At 42.2% G+C, this 18251-nt stretch overlaps 1 protein-coding gene across 1 annotated transcript in view; it reads left to right on the forward strand.

Annotated features, from left to right (window-relative positions):
* PGM5 (phosphoglucomutase 5) overlaps positions 1 to 18251 on the forward strand; it is a 213353-nt gene that overhangs the window by 127952 nt on the left and 67150 nt on the right. Inside the window, exon 8 of the mRNA XM_027549415.1 lies at positions 16895 to 17030. Within this exon, the coding sequence (XP_027405216.1) occupies positions 16895 to 17030 (136 nt within the window). The remainder of the gene's footprint in view (positions 1 to 16894; positions 17031 to 18251) is intronic.

Below are 18251 nucleotides of genomic sequence, written 5' to 3' on the forward strand. Positions count from 1 at the left end.
AGAAACAATTTCTTCCAGTCAAGAAATTGGAAATGCCATTGGCGAGGGGCTCACTTTAGAAGCCCTTTGCCTGCCTAGCTTAGATGTTGAGTGTGCTCAGTTCCCCAGTTGTGTCTGACTCTTTTGCGACCCCGTGGACTATAGCCCGCAAGGCTCCTCTGTCCATGGAATTTCCCAGGCAAGAATACTGGAGTGGGTTGCCATTTCCTTCTCCAGGGGATCTAGGAATCCATCCATGGTCTGCAGGGGAGGAGGGATATCTGTTTGCAACCACTCTCCAGCAAGCTTTACTTTCAGATTGTTATGCTAGTTGCAGCATGTAGGCCGGACTAGAAGGGAAAATTTAAAAGTCTCTCACTGTTCTGTTTGCCCGTCATTCTCCTTTCAAGGAGCACAACAGATTTTTCAATGTGTAGAACCCAGCCCCACCATTCTTCAGGTTCAGATGACATTAGCCTGATTTGATAGATGAAGCTCCTGAACCCAAGAAGCAGTTAAGTGACTCACCCAGGGCCCCAGAGCCTGGAAAAGGCCTCTACTTGAATTAAATTACAGTTGAACTAACAGCCAGGTCTCCTGCCCTACGGTGCATACTGCTTTCCACTGTGCCAATCAGTCTTCCCCATGAAAGCAATGGCTAATTCCGTCTCTCCAGCACTTAACAGTAGATGACTGTTATAAGGCCCGAGGAACTGGACCACTCATTCTTGGAAGGAGAAAGTGGCTTCACGCTGTTCCTTATTAATGCTGGTTCTTGGAGAGGCATTGAGCTGGATATGTTAAGAATCGCCTGGGAAGCTTGACAAAAATATAGATTTTCTATCCTACCCTTGCTTGAAATCCCTGACTCAAGCCTGAGAATCTGCATTTTAAGTAAGTGTCCTTACGTGATTCTGATGTGCAGTCAAGAGCAGGGAACGTTGCTCTGGTGAGAACTGGTATTTGTTTTTCATCAGGAATGGTATAACAAGTATCTCTGAGATGTGACGCCAGGTTCAGCTCAGAAAGTCTAGAGGCCCAGGAACATGAGGCTGATGATCACCTGCCTCTTACAGACAAACCACGTGGCCTCTCTGACCCCTTATATTTCCTGCTTGTAAAAGTCAGCTGCTCACAGGTGCTTCCCACCTACCTTAGGACATAGTTCTCAAAATCAAGTGAGCTAATAAGGGAAGGAGAAAGCAGAGAGAGGGAAAGATTCTAAACCTGAGACTGGGCAGACACTTCTAAAACTTATCAAAGCTTTCTCTAGTGAGTGAAGTAAAAGTTGCTCAGTTGTGTTTGACTGAGCACAGTGGACTATACAGTCCGTGGAATTCTCTAGGGCAGAATACTGGAGTGGGTAGCCTTTCCCTTCAGGGAATCTTCCCAACCCAGGGATCGAACCCCAGTTACCCACATTGCAGGTGGATTCTTTACCAGCTGAGCCACAAGGGAAGCCAAAGCTTTCTCTAGTGGTGGCCTTATTTCAATGCCCTTGGGGCATGGAGCTGTGTACCAACTAGGAATGCAGACTTTAGTGCCAGGAAAGCTTGAAAATATGGATCTGCCTCAGGCTCAAGATGCCAAGCTTTTTGTCCAAGATGAGCAAGATATACCTTGAGTGGGAATTTCCCTTACCAGCATCTTGAACTCCCAGAACTTTCCAAGGTAACAAGCTAGCGGTAAGATCAGAGTCCATGCTTCTTGCCCATGGAAAGGTACGAGTCTCAGATAATAGGAAACCTGTATTTATTGCTCTGTCAGAGAACCAAGGTCATTTCAGAAGCAAAATCATCTTTTGTGCTAGGAAAGATATTCACCCGCTTCCTTGGAAGGGCTTTGGAAAACTCTTTTCAGAGGGAAAGGAGAACATTTCATAAATCCTTAGCTTTAAATAGAAAGTAACTGTTCCTCTAAATGGCTTTCTAGTTACTTTTCTCAAGTTCCAAATTGGGAGGAATCTGGACTCGTTCCCACACACAAAAGAGGGTACTAAAATCCTAAGAGTTAAAAAACCAACAAATTTGAAGTTTGGGAGCATTTGTTGATGATGTTCTACTGGTTGCCATCATTCTCATCAGTTTTCTAAGAAGTCACACCATCTGGGGAGTGTATGAACTACCATGCCTAGAACTTGTCCCTTTACAGGTAATGCAAGGAATTGCTGGGTTTGTGATGGCCTAGAAGAGCTCCAAACTGACCACCATCTTGAGTATTACTGTTACTTTTGTTATGTATTTTTAAAAAGCTAATGTCAATAGTCAAGCAAAATAAGGCAGTACAATAATGTTTACTTTGCCTAAGAAAGTGTTCTCTGATAAGTTTTCCACAATAATAATAATTGTCTTTTACAATTAGCACTTAGTATGTACCAGAGTGTTGCTAAGCCTTTTGTATACAACCATCTCTTTCTGGAAATTTTGAGTTGAATCCAGGTCTCCTGACACCAACATGACTGTTTATACTGTGAACTCTGGAGTTCAGCCTGGTGCTAATAAAGTTGGCTCCTTTTATAGGCTGTAGCACAAAAGAAAGAGGCCCAGAGTATGTATGTACTTCATGTCACAGGAAATCACAAGTATCTTTCCAGTGTTTTGAGATTTTTCTGGATCCCTCTGCTTGCCATGTGACTATAAATACCCTGAGAACAAAAGCCATATCTATCTCGCTCAGCTCTATTTTGTTTTATATATGATAGGCTTTGAGTATTCATAGGGTAGATGGAAGGATAGAAGGAAGGGAGGGAGGGAGGGAGACTGGGAAGATGGATGAAGTAAATGGATAGAAAGAAAGAAACAAAGAATTTCCATTTTGGTATGTTTTCTTTGCATTATTAGTAATTATATTTTTACCACTCTTGAGTGGTTGTATTTCTGGAAGTCTAGGCATTAGGGTATCCCAAGATTTGGGAGGATTCCTAAAAACAAACCCACATAAACATAGGCCATTTGGAAGGGGGTGAGTACGATGTTGTCCCAGGTGGCACTAGGGGTAAAGAACCCGCCTGTCAATGCAGGAAACGTAAGAGGCGTGAGTTTGATCCTTAGGGCGGGAAGATCCCCTGGAGGAGGGCATGGCAACCCACTCCAGGATTCTTGCCTGGAGAGTCCCACGGACAGAGGAGCCTGGCAGGCTACAGTCCATGGGGTCACAAAGAGTCGGACACGACTGAAGAGACAGCACACACACATAAGAATTACATAAAATTTTAAGATAAAGTTTTAACATTTTCAGTCACCCTATCATTATTAGCACAAATTAATAGCTAGCAGAGTATTTCTAGGAACACTTCATCCCCACATCTGTGTTAATGAAGATTTAAAATTTTAAGTACTGTTAAGTATTTGTAATTCAAGTTGTATTACCTTATTTTCTTCCTGTGGTTGGGTGGTTGGGGGCTGCTGACAATTACCTGTAAATAGCCATGTTCAATAGTGCCTGGGTTCTAGTTTAGTGATCTTATGTATTTACTAAATTGTTACAGCATAGACATTCTCTGCTCTATTGCCTTATGGTTTATATTACTGACTTCACTCTCCAGTTGCCTTGTGAATGGACATTTTATTTCCTCTAACAGGTAAACAGTTTATAATACTTTCAAGTTCCATACCTCTTCCTTTGTTTATATTTCACACATGAACTATGTACATCCTAACTCAAGGTTGGGTTTTCAGGAGCACTGTTAAACAATATTGAGTAGGTTGAACTGTCTCTAATTTATACATTTATTTTTATTTAATACCATATTTTTTAAAGGTATGATAAAGGAAAACTTTAGTTCTTTCCCCATTTAGATAATCGTTAGTTCTTACATTTTGCAGTTTTCAAATCTATCCAGTCTCTAGGCCAGCGAAGGAGACCCATGTATCTGTGAATTTCAGATTATCAAGGTTCCACCACAGCTCTTTCTCTTGTTTGGATAGCAGATGTGACATGAGGACGCTGTGATGACAGCATTATCAGCACTAGGAGAGCAATTTCTTTCCTGGGCAAGTTGAAACAGGATGTATGTACATGTGCAGTTCAATCTAGGCTGGGCTAGAGCACAGAAGTGCTGTGATTGACACGTCCCAAGAGCCTCCTTGTAAACTCTGAAAACTGAAACTCTCATTTGGACCTCTACAAACTCTCAACCTGTGTGTTGGGAAAGAGAACTCCCACTTGGAGTGGTAAGAATGTGTCCATCAGAAAAAAATCTTTTTCCTGATGGCTCCACAGTTCCAGTTCCTCTGACCCTTTAATTCATCCTGCAAGCTGATGAAAAGTGGCAAGAGCGAGTGTTGTGTGAAACTCTAGTGTGGGGCAGAAAGGAATGGGCCTCCATCTGAGGCTGTGTCCATGCTTACCAGTGCATCTTGGGACTGGGAATCCTGGGAAACCATCCTTCAGTCCTTACAGATTGAAGAATTCCAAACAGACAATAAGGGTTTCTTTTCACAATTTCTAGGGGACTTTTGGGCTTCTCTCATAGCTCAGCTGGTAAAGAATCTGCCTGCAATGTTGGAGATCTGGGTTTGATCCCTGGGTTGAGAAGATCCCCTGGAGGAGGGCATGGACAGTCCCCATGGACAGAGGCAGCCGACAGTCCATGGGGTCACAAAGAGCTGGACACAACTGAGCGACTAAGCACAGCACAGCACAGGGGACTTTTAACAAGGGGGCCATCCCTTGGTATTTAAGATGCAATCCCTAAAGTTGTGCTTTGAGGCTCCCCCGACCCCCCGCCACACTGTCTTCCAGTTGCCAGTTGGCTCCACTGGGAAGTAAGTACAATGACTAAAGAGTGACAGGTCCTCAACTCTGTAGTGCAGGCATTAAACCCCGTGGAGAGATTTCTGGTTCAGCTAACAACTGCTGCTACTGCTAAGTCGCTTCAGTCGTTTCTGACTCTGTGCGACCCCACAGACAGTAGCCTACCAGGCTCCCCTGTCCCTGGGATTCTCCAGGCAAGAATACTGGAATAGGTTGCCATTTCCTTCTCTAATGCATGAAAGTGAAAAGTGAAAGTGAAGTTGCTCAGTCATGTCTGACCCTTAGCGACCCCATGGACTGCAGCCCACCAGGCTTTTCCGTCCATGGGATTTTCCAGGCCAGAGTACTGGAGGAGTGGGGTGCCATTGCCTTCTCCGACTACTGAGGAACAATTCTTAGAGAATTGTATTGTTCCCACCAGCACTGGCAGTACGAGTCAGAAGGCCCCCCTGTCCTATATATGGGCGTACTTGTGTAAGGGAAAAGTGTCAGATGGCCAACCCGATGTTAACGCTTTCTCCTCCCCTGGGATGGATGGCCCGGCTGCCTTAGGGCCTGTGTTAATGCAACACTGCTAACACTTATTATTTACTGAGCACCTCCTGAGTGATAAGTACAATGCCTGGGGCTGCCTATATGACATTTCACTGAGACTTTTTGACTCTAAAATGAACTGCTGCTGCTGCTATTAGCGACCATAATAAGTCCAATTTTATAGACAAGGTCATGGAGGATTGGGGAGGAAAGTTGGCCACAGACCAATCTCACATGGCAGAGCCAGGATTCAAAGCCAGTCTCTTTGGCCCCACTGTACTCTGCTGCCTCTTTTAAGGACACGCCAAGGGGTCCTTCTCCCTGGTCTGGTTAATTCTTTTGGATGGGATGAGATGCATGCCAGGAGACGTGGTGTCATGTAAACAGCACAGTACTAGGAAGTGACCCAGTTAGGCCCCTCCTCTCTGTCATTGAACTACCTCACACAGATCACTTAACTTCTCTGGGCTTCAGTTTCCTCATTTATAAGATGACTGTGTTCAGTGGGATGATCTATAAAATTTTTTCCCATATTTTTAGATTGCTTCCAGCTTTTTGTGAGGAATGAATCTGATGAATTATATCAAACTGCGTACTAGAGTTTCACCTAAGCATTCATTTACTCATTCAACAAATGTTTACTGTGCACTTTCTATGAGCCAGGGTCAGGATAGAATGATGAGTCATTTCAGATACAGGCCCTTCCTTCATGGAGTTTGCAGTGTTTTGCAACAGTCAGGATATTAGCCAAAAGCCCTGCTGCATTATTGTGTCAAACACCATCACCATCATCAAATTTATTGTTACATTTCTTTGGGAGGCAGTATGTCCCCCAGGCATCGTGAGCTACACAGTCAGTTACTGCTGTCCTTCGTTTCTGAGCTGACAGCTGCCTCCAACCCACCTACAAGCAGGACAACTTTGTTTTGCAGTTGGTAAACATTTTAGAGCATTAATTTAAAAAAAATTTCTTTTTAATCATGGAAAAGTGACAGTTTTTCCATGAGCCCTGATTTTTGGCCAGATTTGAAGAGCTGAACACAAGCAATTTGAGACACGGAAAAAAAAAAATAACCTGTCACAGTTCAGTAACACGTTCTCGAATCTCAGATTCCCTGCAAGGGGTGCCTCCCAGTGTTCCCTCATAACTTCTCTATTTTAAAAGACAGATCTTTGAGTGGATAAAATGAGGATGGGAAGAATTTCCCTGCCCATTAATGAAAGCTTCACTTATAGATGAAAAGAATAAAGTGATAAGAAAAGAGAAGTAAAGGGAAATTTAGCATCTTATCCTGAATGTCTGGGGAGGAAAAAATGCAAATCCATCATGCAGATATTCAGAAGGGCCCTCAGGTCTAACCACACGCGGCATTTTATCTGCCTCATTGCGGCTCCTGAGGACCACCAGCATTACTGGGCATTTCCAGCGGTGGTTTTGTCCACAGACGTTGGAGCCAAACTGCCCAGGTGTGAAGCTTTTCTTCACTTAGTGGCCATGTGACTTCATACAAATGACCTAACCTCAACCTCTTATCCGTAAAAAGAAGCTATCAAATTGTCCAAGTTAGATAATAGATGTGTAAAGTACTGAGTGAAGTGCTTGGTACCTTGCTGTTATTCTTCTAAAAATGGAATTTAACTTGCTGTGTCATTCTGCATCAAGAGTAAGTATATAGAGAAATTTCCCATCATTTCTGGCTCTAGGAAGTGTGTGTGCTTAGGTATGTGCTGTATATGCACATATTCTAAAAACCATCAGGAACCCCTTTAAGCGAGTGGCCTTCCTTATCAGATGGCCAACCATCCTGGTGTGCCTGGGATGGAGAAGGTTCCTAGTACATTGTTCATTTCCTGCTAAAACAGGGAAAGTCCTAGGCACACCAGGATGGGTTGATTACCCCAAATTTGGCAAGGCTGTCAGTAGATTTCCAGGCAAAAAGGAGAAAAACCATGATATTAAAGCTGGCTCCAGTGAGAGGCCCCTACCTGACTAAGGCCAGGGGCATCCACTGAACTAGAGACCGATGGGCACTTTCCTTTAGTGCTAAATTTGAGCAAATAGAGGAAGAGGCCTACTTCACTGTCCCTCAGTAATCTGCTGCCAATATTGGACTATTTTGAGTAACCTTCTCTGAAAACAATGGTTCTCAACTCTGGCTGCCCATAAGAATTACTCAATGAATTTAAAATACTAATGCCTGGCTCCCATTGCCAAAAATTCTGGTTTTATTGGTCTGGGGTGGGGCCTGAGCGTTGGTATTTTTTAATAAGTTCTTTAGGAGCCTCCAATGAGCAGCCTGGGTTGAGAAACACTAACTTATTTCTAGCTTGGAGTTGGCAACAGGTGCACCATGATTTGTATTTTCCTGAATGACAAAGTCAGACTTTCCTGATCAGAGTCTCAACTGAGATGACTTGATCTGTTAGTAACGTGTGTGGTGTTTTATTGAGTTGATTTGCCCATGCTGGCATTTCCATTGGAGGAAAATTCCTTTGAGATTGAGTACTCTTCTTTCTTTTCCCCATTTATTTTGTGAGGGCGGTGTACTTACAGATATACTGCCTAGCTCAAAGTAATATGGTTTTAAAGCTTGAGAAAACTCAAGTCTAATTTGAGGGAATAGGGGAGTAGGGATGTTTCTGATGGGAAAAAAGTAAACCTGTCTTTGGAGTCAGTTTTTCCCCAGAGTTGTGGCCAGAGAGCCGAGCTGGTATCTTGGTGAAGATGGCTGGTTCTCTGTGCTGGTCAGAGTGAGTCTGAGTGGGCTTCAGGCTGTGTTAGCTTGGATAGGGGAAGGGCAGTTGAGTGGTACTTACAGGCTTTGGAAATATGAGTTAAAGCTTCTTGCAGTGTCCCGAACCAGGTGACAAACTCTGGCTGCACTACAAGCCAAGTATCCAGAGAAGCAAACTTCAAAATTTGTACTGTATTATTTAATTCTAGGGCTTCCCTGGTGGCTCAGATGGTAAAGAATCTGCCTGTAATGCAGGAGACCTGGGTTTGATCCCTGGGTTGGGATTTTCCCTGGAAAAGGGAATGGCTACCCACTCTAGTATTCTTGCCTGGAGAATTCCATGGCCAGAAGATCCTGGCGGGTTACAGTCCATGGGGTCACAAAGAGTTGGACACAACTGATAAGGAGAAATGAGCTATTAAGACATGAGAAGACATCGAGGAAACTTAAATGCATATTACTCAGTGAAAGAAGCCAAACTAAAAAGGCCACATATTGTGTGAGTCCAATTATATGATAATCTGGAAAAGACAAAACTGTAAAGATAATAAAAGGCTTACTGGTTGCCCAGGGCTACAAGGGAGGGAAGGATGAATAATCAGAACCCAGAGGACATTTAGGACAGTGAAACTTTACTGTATGATATTATAATGGTGGGTACATTTGTTAAAGCCCATAGAAGGTACAACAGCAAGAATGAACCCTAATGTGAACTATGGACTCCAGGTGATACTGTGTCACCAGCGTAGGCTCATCATTTGTAGCAAGTGTCCCATTCTGGTGCGGGATGTTCATGATGGGGAGGCTGTGTTTGTGTGGAGACAGGGACTATTATGGGAACTAGTACTTTTCATTCAATTTTGCTGTGAAGCTGAAACGGCTCTAAAAAATAAAATCTGTTTAAAAAATTTACTGGCAATAGTATGCTTATATAAATGTTAGTGTCAAAGAATTTTTTCTGGAATCTCATGTCCTAAAGATGGAACAGATGTGAATATATGAAATGAGGAAGTGAAAGAACTATTTTATTTGCTTTTTTTTTTTCCCCAAACAGCTGTTTGTAGAGTGTAGAGATTTTTGCCTGGGAACAAAGAGGGTGAAACAGCCTGGATGAATCCCTCTTCATGCCTGGTCAGCAATAGTGGAAATGCTCAGGGGCCTTTGGGGATGAATCTGAAACTTTGTTTTTGAAGGTGGGGTCTCCCTGTGAGGTGAACAAAACCCATCCCCTAAGCTCAGCTTCCCCCAAGGCCAGTGTTAACAGCTCAGCAGTGCACCACCCTCCCTGTCCTCATTTTCTGTCAAGTCCTACAGCCATCTATTTGCCATGAAGTGATGGGACTAGAGGCAGTGATCTTAGTTTTTTGAATGATGAGTTTTAAGCCAGCTTTTTCACTCTCCTCTTTGACCTTCATCAAGACTCTTTAGTTCCTCTCCACTGTCTGCCATTAGAGTGGTATCATCTGCATATCTGAGGTTGTTAATAAGCTGATTTTTTAACATTTATTAAACTTGGATAAACATCATTACACCCATTACATGTGTTCCCAAAGATTCTTATTCAATATTTTATATGCACAACAAGTTTTGGTGTAGATTTTCCATAATTTCCTATTCTTTAACAATTAGTATTAGGACTTCCCTGGTTAAGATTTCACTTTCCAATGCAGGGAGTGTGGGTTCCATCCCTGGTTGGAGAGCTAAGATCCCATATGCCTGTGGCCAAAAAAGAAAAATATAAAACAGAAGCAATGTTGTAAAAAACTCAAAAAGACTAAAAAAATTTGTATTCATTTTTCAACTTTTACTCTTCTTTTAAAAAATATTTTTTGTTTGTTATTATTTATTCAACTTTCCCTCTTCTTTTAGCTGCTTTGGTGAATTTCCTTTTGACTAAAGGTTAAGAAATAGAATAGCTGGGTCCAAAGCTGGGCACTGTTTTAAGGCTATTGATCATTACTGTTGTTCATTCACGAAGTCATGTCCAACTCTTTGTGAACCTATGGACTGCAACGTGCCAGGCTTCCCTGTCCTTCACCATCTCCTGGAGTTTGCTCAAACTCATGTCCATTGTGTCGGTGATGCATTCAATCATGTAATCTTCTGTCGCTTCCTTCTCCTCCTGCCCTCAATCTTTCCCAGCATCAGTCTTTTCCAGTGAGTCAGCTCTTTGGGTGGCCAAAGTATTGGAGCTTCAGCTTTAGCATCAAACCTTCCAATGAATGTTCAGGGTTATTTCCTTTAGGATTGACTAGTTTAATCTCCTTGCTGTCCAAGGAACTCTCAAGAGTCTTCTCTAGCACCACAATTCAAAAGCATCAGTTCTTTGACATTCAGCCTTCTTTATGGTTGAACTATCTCATCTGTACATGACTACAGGAGAAACCATAGCTTTGACTATATGGACTTTTGACAGAAAGTGATGTCTCTGCTTTTGAATACACTATATAGGTTAGTCATTGCTTTTCTTCCAAGGAACAAGCGTCTCAAGGAACAAGCGTCTCGTAATTTCATGGCTGCAGTCACTGTCCACATTGATTTTGGAGCCCCCCAAAATAAAATCTGCCACTGTTTCCATTTTTATCCCATTTATTTTCCATGAAGTGATGGGACTGGATGCCATGATCATTACTGCCAAATTATCCTACCAAACTGTACATGTTTACACTGGTACTTTGCTAGTGCTAAGTGTTCCCCTGCCCCTGATGAACCCTTGCTGATTTGAGAGTCCCAAATGGGATTCCATTTTGTGGACTTTTCTTTGACTGAGGTGAGATTGAACATTTGTTCAAATGTTTTTGACTATTAATATTTTTCTGTCTGACAGTTGCTCATATGTGCAACAGTTTTCTATTTGGGTCCCTCTTTTTCGGATTGACTTATAAAAACATTTTTAATATAAAGTTTAGTGGTCCTGTCATATATAGTATGAGCATACCTTCCCTCCATTTTTCACTCTTTTTAGTGGGGTCTTAGGAAATCATCTGATGCCTTTGTTTGACTGTTTAATTTATCTGTCACTGTTACGGCATTATAGTTCACTTGACTTGAAGTTATTAAAAGGAGAGCTGTTTCCCCAAAACCCCCTCTAATGTACTATGAGAGTTCAGTGGAAACGTGTGCAAGTAATTGCAAATCATCAGTGTTTCTATCCCCACCTCAAAGAGTTATGAAGAACATGGTTGATTTTACTTGATCGTTGACCCCTTGTGACTCTTGGCAGTGTTTAACTTGTAAGTGAGGATATCCAAGCCAATTCACAATTTATTATGTGGTTGGCTGCTAACAGTTGAGGTGAGTTTGTATGTTTTTTATATTTTTGATCATGCTAAAATAACTCTGTGTCTCTCTACCCTAAATTATGACATCCTATCAGATGTCAGACTCAACAGCATCTCATGGGTCTATCTCCAGGTAATGTAATCCAGCTGGAGATTCAGAGTATGCAAAGCCCATGTTTTAGAACAAAAAGGTATTTCTCTCTAGCCAGTAAATGAAAGTGACTTTTTTCAGCTATAAAAGGACGAAGGATTTTGAAATTATCCCACTGGGCAGGGCTTCCTAGACTTGTTTTTTTGGCACTAGGCCATGGAGCTAACCCAGCATCCTCTGAATTTCTTCCATTTTTGTAGCAATGTGCACAGTTCCTTGGATGGGACTAGAGTCATTCCATGCTGTGATAATTGAAAGCCCAAAGTCTTCTCAGGCTAGAGGCAATGACGACCAGACATCTAAAAGTGTCACTAGCAGACCATTGATCGGTGTATGGAGGAGCCAAAGACTTGATCATTTCTCCTTTTAAGGATTTTCATTGCCCTCTCAAGGTTGTATATTTTCCTTTTTTGAGGAAAAACATTTAACATCGCAAAAGTAACAAGAAGTATAAATGGTTCATAGCTTTGGTGAGAAGTTCTCAAAGATGTCTAGTTTAACGAAGGTATTATTTCAGCCTATCTTCAAAGTTTAAACAGCTCAGTGTCATTGGGTCTTCCTTTCTGGGTTATGTTTCATAACTCTGAAACCCAAGTATCCATTCTCATTACTCTACTGAAGGAAGAAATGATCCACCCCATGGTCCTCATCCCATTTCTTGTTGTTGTTGTTCAGTCGCTAAGCTATGTTCCACTCTTTGCAACCCCATGAACTGCAGCACTCCAGGCTTACTGTCCTTCACTATCTTCTTGAGTTTGCTCAAATTCATGTCCATTGAGTCAGTGATGCCATTCAACCATCTCATCCTCTATCACCCCTTTCTCCTCTTGCCCACAATCTTTCCCAGCATCAGGGTCTTTTCCAATGTGTTGGTCCATTGTATCAGGTGGCCAAAGTATTGGAGCTTCAGCTTTAGCATCAATCCTTCCATGAATATTCAGGATTGATTTCCTTTATGATTGACTAGTTTAATCTCCTTGATGTCCAAGGGACTCCTGAGAGTCTTCTCTAGTACCACAGTTTGAAAACACCAGTTCTTCAGCACTCAGTCTTCCTTATAATCCAGCTCTCAGCCTTCTTTATGGTCCAACTCTCACACATCCATATGTGACTATGGGAAAAATCATAGCTTTAACTATATTGACCTTTGTAGGCAAAGTGATGTCTCTGCATTTTAATACACTGTCTAGGTTTGCCATAGCTTTTCTTCCAAGGAGCAAGCATCTTTTTATTTCATGGCTGTATTCACTGTCTGTAGTGATTTTGAAGCCCAAGAATATGAAATCTGCCACCATTTCCACTTTTTCCCCATCTATTTGCCATGAAGTGATGAAACTGGATGCCATGACCTTTGTTTCTTGAATGTTGAGTTTTAAGCCAGCTTTTGACTCTCCTCTTTCACCTTCATCAAGAGGATCTTTACTTCCTTTACTTCATTTTCTGCCATTAGAGTGGTATCAGCAGCATATCTGAAGTTGTTGATATTTCTCCTGGTAATCTTAATTCCAGCCTGTGAGTCATCCATACAGCATTTCACATGACATATTCTGCACAGAAGTTAAATAAGCAGGGTGACAATATACAGCCTTGCCATACTCCTTTCCCAGTTTTGAACTTGTTTGTTGTTCCATGTCCAGTTCTGACTGTGCTTCTTGTCCTGCATACAGGTTTCTCAGGAAGCAGATAATGTGCTCTGGTATTCCCATCTCTTTAAGAATTTTCTCTACAGTTTGTTGTGATCCACACAGTCAAAGGCTTTAGAGTAGTCAGTGAAGCAAAAGTAGATTTTTTTTTTAATTCCCTTGCTTTTTTTATGATCCAGTATATGTTGACAATTTGATCTCTGGTACCTCTGCCTTTTCTAAATTGACCTTGTACACATGGAAACTCTTGACCCACATACTACTGAAGCCTAGCTCAAAGGATTTTGAATATAATCTTGCTAGCATGTGAAATGAGTGAGTTTGTACAGTAATTTGAACCTTCTTTAGCATTGTCTTTATTTGGGACTGAAGTGAAAACTGACCTTGTCCAGTCCTGTGGCCACTGCTGAGTTTTCCAAATTTGCTGGCATAATGGGTGTAGTGCTTTAACAGCATTATCTTTTGGGATTTGAAAGAGCTCACCTGGAATTCCATCACCTCCACTAGCTTTGTTTGTAGTGATGCTTCCTAAGGCCCACTTGACTTCACACTCCAGAATGTCTGGCTCTAGGTGAGTGACCACACCATCATGGTTATCTAGGTCATTAAAAGCTTTTTTGTACAGTTCTTCTGTGTGTTCTTGCCACCTCTTCTTAATATCTTCCGCTTCCGTTAGGCCCTTGCTGTTTTTGGCCTTTATTGTGCCTGTCATTGCATAAAATGTTCCCTTGGTATCTCCAGTTTTCTTAAAGAGATCTCTTATCTTTCCCATTCTATTGTTTCCCTCTATTTCTTTGCATTGTTCATTTAAAAAAGGCTTTCTTATCTTTCCTTGCTATTCTCTGGAACTCTGCATTCAGTTGGGAATATCTTTCCCTTTCTCCTTTACCTTTCACTTCTCTTCTTTTCTCGGCTATTTGTAACGTCTCCTCAGACAACCGCTTTGCTTTCTTATGTTTCTTTTTCTTGGGGATGGTTTTGGTTACCACCTCCTGTATAGTGTTATGAACCTCGGTCCATAGTTCTTTCTTAAGACATTGCTGTTTGCTAAAGTCAGAGGATAAAAAGTATGTGAATAACTGAGAACACTCGGTCTCAAAGTGTGTACTGAATCAGCACCATGTTGGTGCTTTATGTGAATTACCAATAAGAACAACAACCACCACCACCACCACTTATGGTAACCCAGTCATTCACCTTAATACCTAGGCATAATCTAGTCACTTCCTCTTGATAGTAACCCATGGGGTAAGGGCTGTTCTTTCCCTGTGTTAGAGATGAGGCCAGCAAGTCACACAAAGGTCAGTGGCTGAGCCAGAATTTGAACTTCAAACAATCTGACTCCAGAGCCTTCCCTCTAAACTTGATTAAATTCATATGACAACCCCTCAAGATGGGCCATGGTGTCCCCATTTTACAAATGAGAACCCTAGACTCAGGTTAACAATTTTGCAGTAACTTCTCACACACCTGAGAAGTAGCAAAGTTTGATTTTAAACCCTGATTCCAAAACCCTCCTCATGCCTTCCCCGTTGAACTATCTTTCTTACACTACAACACATTCCTTTGTGTTTAGGACTTTATTCACTTCCAGAAGACCTTACAATTGGCCAATAGACAGATACTTAAATGAGCCTGCAGCACATTCCTCTGGGTTCTTTTTGCACAAGAAGCTACGTGTTTAGCCGGCATGCTTCATTGTGTGAATGCTTCAATACAAGCTACCTCTGTAAATAGCTGTAGGAATAAGCTTCCCAGTTCCTTCCTGCCTCAGGACTTTGTACTGCTGTCCCTCAGCATGGAAGACTTTGTCCCGAGATCTCTGCAGGGCTGACTCTTCTCAGGTATCAGATCAGATGTCGTCACCCCTGTGGGGCTAACCCTGACTCCCTGTATTTGTTTCCTAAGGCTGCCACAAAAATTTACCCAAAACGGGGTGGCTTAGAACAACAGGAATTTATTTCTTATCATTCTGGAGGCCAAGAGTCTCAAATCAAGGTTTTGGTAGAGCCATGCTTCCTCTGAAGGCTGGAGGGGAAAATCTTTTCTTGCCTCTTTCAGTTTCTAGTGGCTCCATCCATTCTTTGGTTTATAGCAGCATAACTCCACTCTCAATGAAAAAGGTGGTAAGACTTAAAATTAATAAAACTAAGATCATGGCATCTGGTCCCATCACTTTATGGCAAATAGATGGAGAAGCAGTGGAAACAGTGAGAGACTTTATTTTGGGGGGCTCCAAAATCACTGCAGATGGTGACTGCAGCCATGAAATTAAAAGACGCTTGCTCCTTAGAAGAAAAGCTATGACCAACATAGACAGCATATTAAAAAGCAGAGACATTACTTTGCCAACAAAGGTCCATCTAGTCAAAGCTATGGTTTTTCCAGTAGTCCTGTATGGATGTGAGAGTTGGACTATAAAGAAAGCTGAGCGCCGAAGAATTGATGCTTTTGAACTGTGATGCTGGAGAAGACTCTTGAGAGTCCCTTGGACTGCAAGGAGATCCAATCAGTCCATCCTTAAGGAAATCAGTCCTGAATATTTATTGGTAGGACTGATGCTGAAGCTGAAACTCCAGTACTTTAGCCACTTGATGCGAAGAACTGATTCCTTGGAAAACACCCTGATGCTGGGAAAGATTGAAGGCAGGAGGAGAAGGGGACAACAGAGAATGAGATGGTTGGATGGCATCACCGAATCAATGGACATGAGTTTGAGTAAACTCTGGGAGTTGATGATGGACAGGGAGGCCTGGCGGGCTACAGTCCATGGGGTCGCAAAGAGTTGGACATGATTGAGCGACTGAACTGAACTGAACTCCACTCCACTCTCTGCCTCAGTCTTCACATAAACTACTATTTTGTATTTCTCCCCAGTCTTTTTTTCTAAGAACACTTGTCATTGCATTTAGGGCCTACCTGGATAATCCAGGCTGATCTCATCTAAGCATCTAATTATATGGGCAGGACTGTTTTCCCAAACAAGCTTACCTTCACAGGTTCATGGCGGGCCACGGGGAGCAGTGGCATATCTTTGGCAGGGGGAACATAGGGTGCCATTCAACCTGCTCTAGGAAAGCCGTGCTGCTCTAATAAAGCAGCCTTTGCTGATGTCATGCTCTGTGGCAGCATCACCCAGTTTAATTTTTTTCACTGTCCTTGTGCTTGTTTGATTCATCTTGTTCTTTTGTCTACTTTTCTGTTGCTTGTCCCTGCCTACTTGAACTCCAGCTTTATGAATAAAGAGCTGTCTTATTCACTGCTGGATCCCTATCACCTCACTCAATGCTTGGTGTAGTCTAAGAATCACCAAATATTTGCTGAATGAACAATACCATTAGTCAAATGTGACATCAGCTTGGCTCTCTGATCCTTTCAACAATTTCCAGGGTTTTCTTTTTTGATATTATTTATGTTATTTGATGCTGGGAGGGATTGGGGGCAGGAGGAGAAGGGGACGACAGAGGATGAGATGGCTGGATGGCATCACTGACTTGATGGATGTGAGTCTGAGTGAACTCCGGGAGTTGGTGATGGACAGGGAGGCCTGGCGTGCTGGGTTATTCATGGGGTCGCAAAGAGTTGGACACGACTGAGCGACTGAACTGAACTGAACTGATGTTATTTGAATTTCACTTGCGTATTTTTGGAAACACAAGTATATTATGGGATATATATTTAACACAATAGATAAATATCAATATATATGCTATCATTTCAATATAACACTCAAGTTCTAACTGTCTTAACAGTTCATTTAGCTTTAACTTTTCCCCCATGAGAAAATCTTCAGAATAATATTTCTTTCTCCCATAGGCTCTGATCACCTCCGGGAGAAAGATGGCCTCTGGGCTGTCTTGGTCTGGCTCTCCATTATTGCTGCCCGGAAGCAGAGTGTGGAGGAAATTGTCCGAGATCACTGGGCCAAATTTGGCCGCCACTACTATTGCAGGTGAGAAGGCTAAGGGTCTCCATATGGACCTTAGGAAATTCCTTTTAGAAAAGTTAAAAAAAAAAAGGCGGGGGCTAGAATCTTATGAAGGTAGCATCTGTCAGGGAGATCTGAGGAATGCAGAGGCTAGAGCCACATAACCCCTGAGAGGTGGTTGGGGGTGGTATCAAGGTAGTACCAAATTAGAGGATACAACTTTCCCTACCTCTGGTGACACCTGTCTGTAATCTTTTCATCAATGCCTATACAGTGGGCAGCCATCCTGAGATGAAATTTGAACTGTAGAACCTTGAAAGGTCCTCTGGCAGCCATTAAAAGTTGCACAGTCAGACCAGGGGTTTTTCTTGTTGGTTTTCCACCCATACTTATCAAGGAAATGGGGGAAGAGACAGAAGCTGCCACAGGTCAGGGTGCTTGTTGTAATCCTCTCCCTACCATCCTTTGTCTTACCTCCCCACTAATGGGCCACATAGTGACTATTCGTGGGTTGGGAGTCTCAACTACCTTCCTGTTGTTGAAGTAAGCAAGGGGGGCAGTCTTTGGCTTGTGGCTGCCAGCTAGATATGTGTACCTAGAGATGCTATTCATGTATAAATAGTACCAAACCATGGTTTAGGAGGAGCAGTGATCTTAAAAGATGTTAACTGTAAGGCTGTGGAATTAGGGCAGATAATCTTTGCGCAGTCTCAGCAGCTCTCAGTGTATTAAAAACAGACACTGTACCTCATTTGCTTTGCTTATGAATAGTTAACTACTTGGAGGTTTGGTTGCATTTCAAGAGCTTAAGGGACAGAAAGAAAGCTTTAGACTTCCCTTATAAGGTGATTGTTTCTTCTCTTAAGAGGTCATTTACTTAGATAAACATCAGAGAATAAGAAGGCTTGCGATATTACTCATTAAAATCAAAGAGGCTGCAGTACTCTGGGAAATGGAGACAGCCTCACATTCTTGGTTCCTATCTAGTTAAGAAGGCTAAGGATGTGACAGCCTGCAAATCATCTCGAATTATTCATTGTATTATAAAATAAAAACTGTAAAGGCAGGTAGGAACTTATTTTATTCACTAGTATTTCTAACAGCTGCCCCAAATCCTGATTCTTATGGGCTTTTTTGGCATACCAGAGGGGCCAGTTGGCACAGAAAATCCTTTTATTGTCTGAAGCTGTGCCATAAAATCCAACCTGATCAAATAAATTTTGATTGCCAACCTCTGGCTTAATG

Source organism: Bos indicus x Bos taurus, chromosome 8 (genome assembly GCF_003369695.1).
Source record: "Bos indicus x Bos taurus breed Angus x Brahman F1 hybrid chromosome 8, Bos_hybrid_MaternalHap_v2.0, whole genome shotgun sequence".
NCBI classification, from domain to species: domain Eukaryota; kingdom Metazoa; phylum Chordata; class Mammalia; order Artiodactyla; family Bovidae; genus Bos; species Bos indicus x Bos taurus.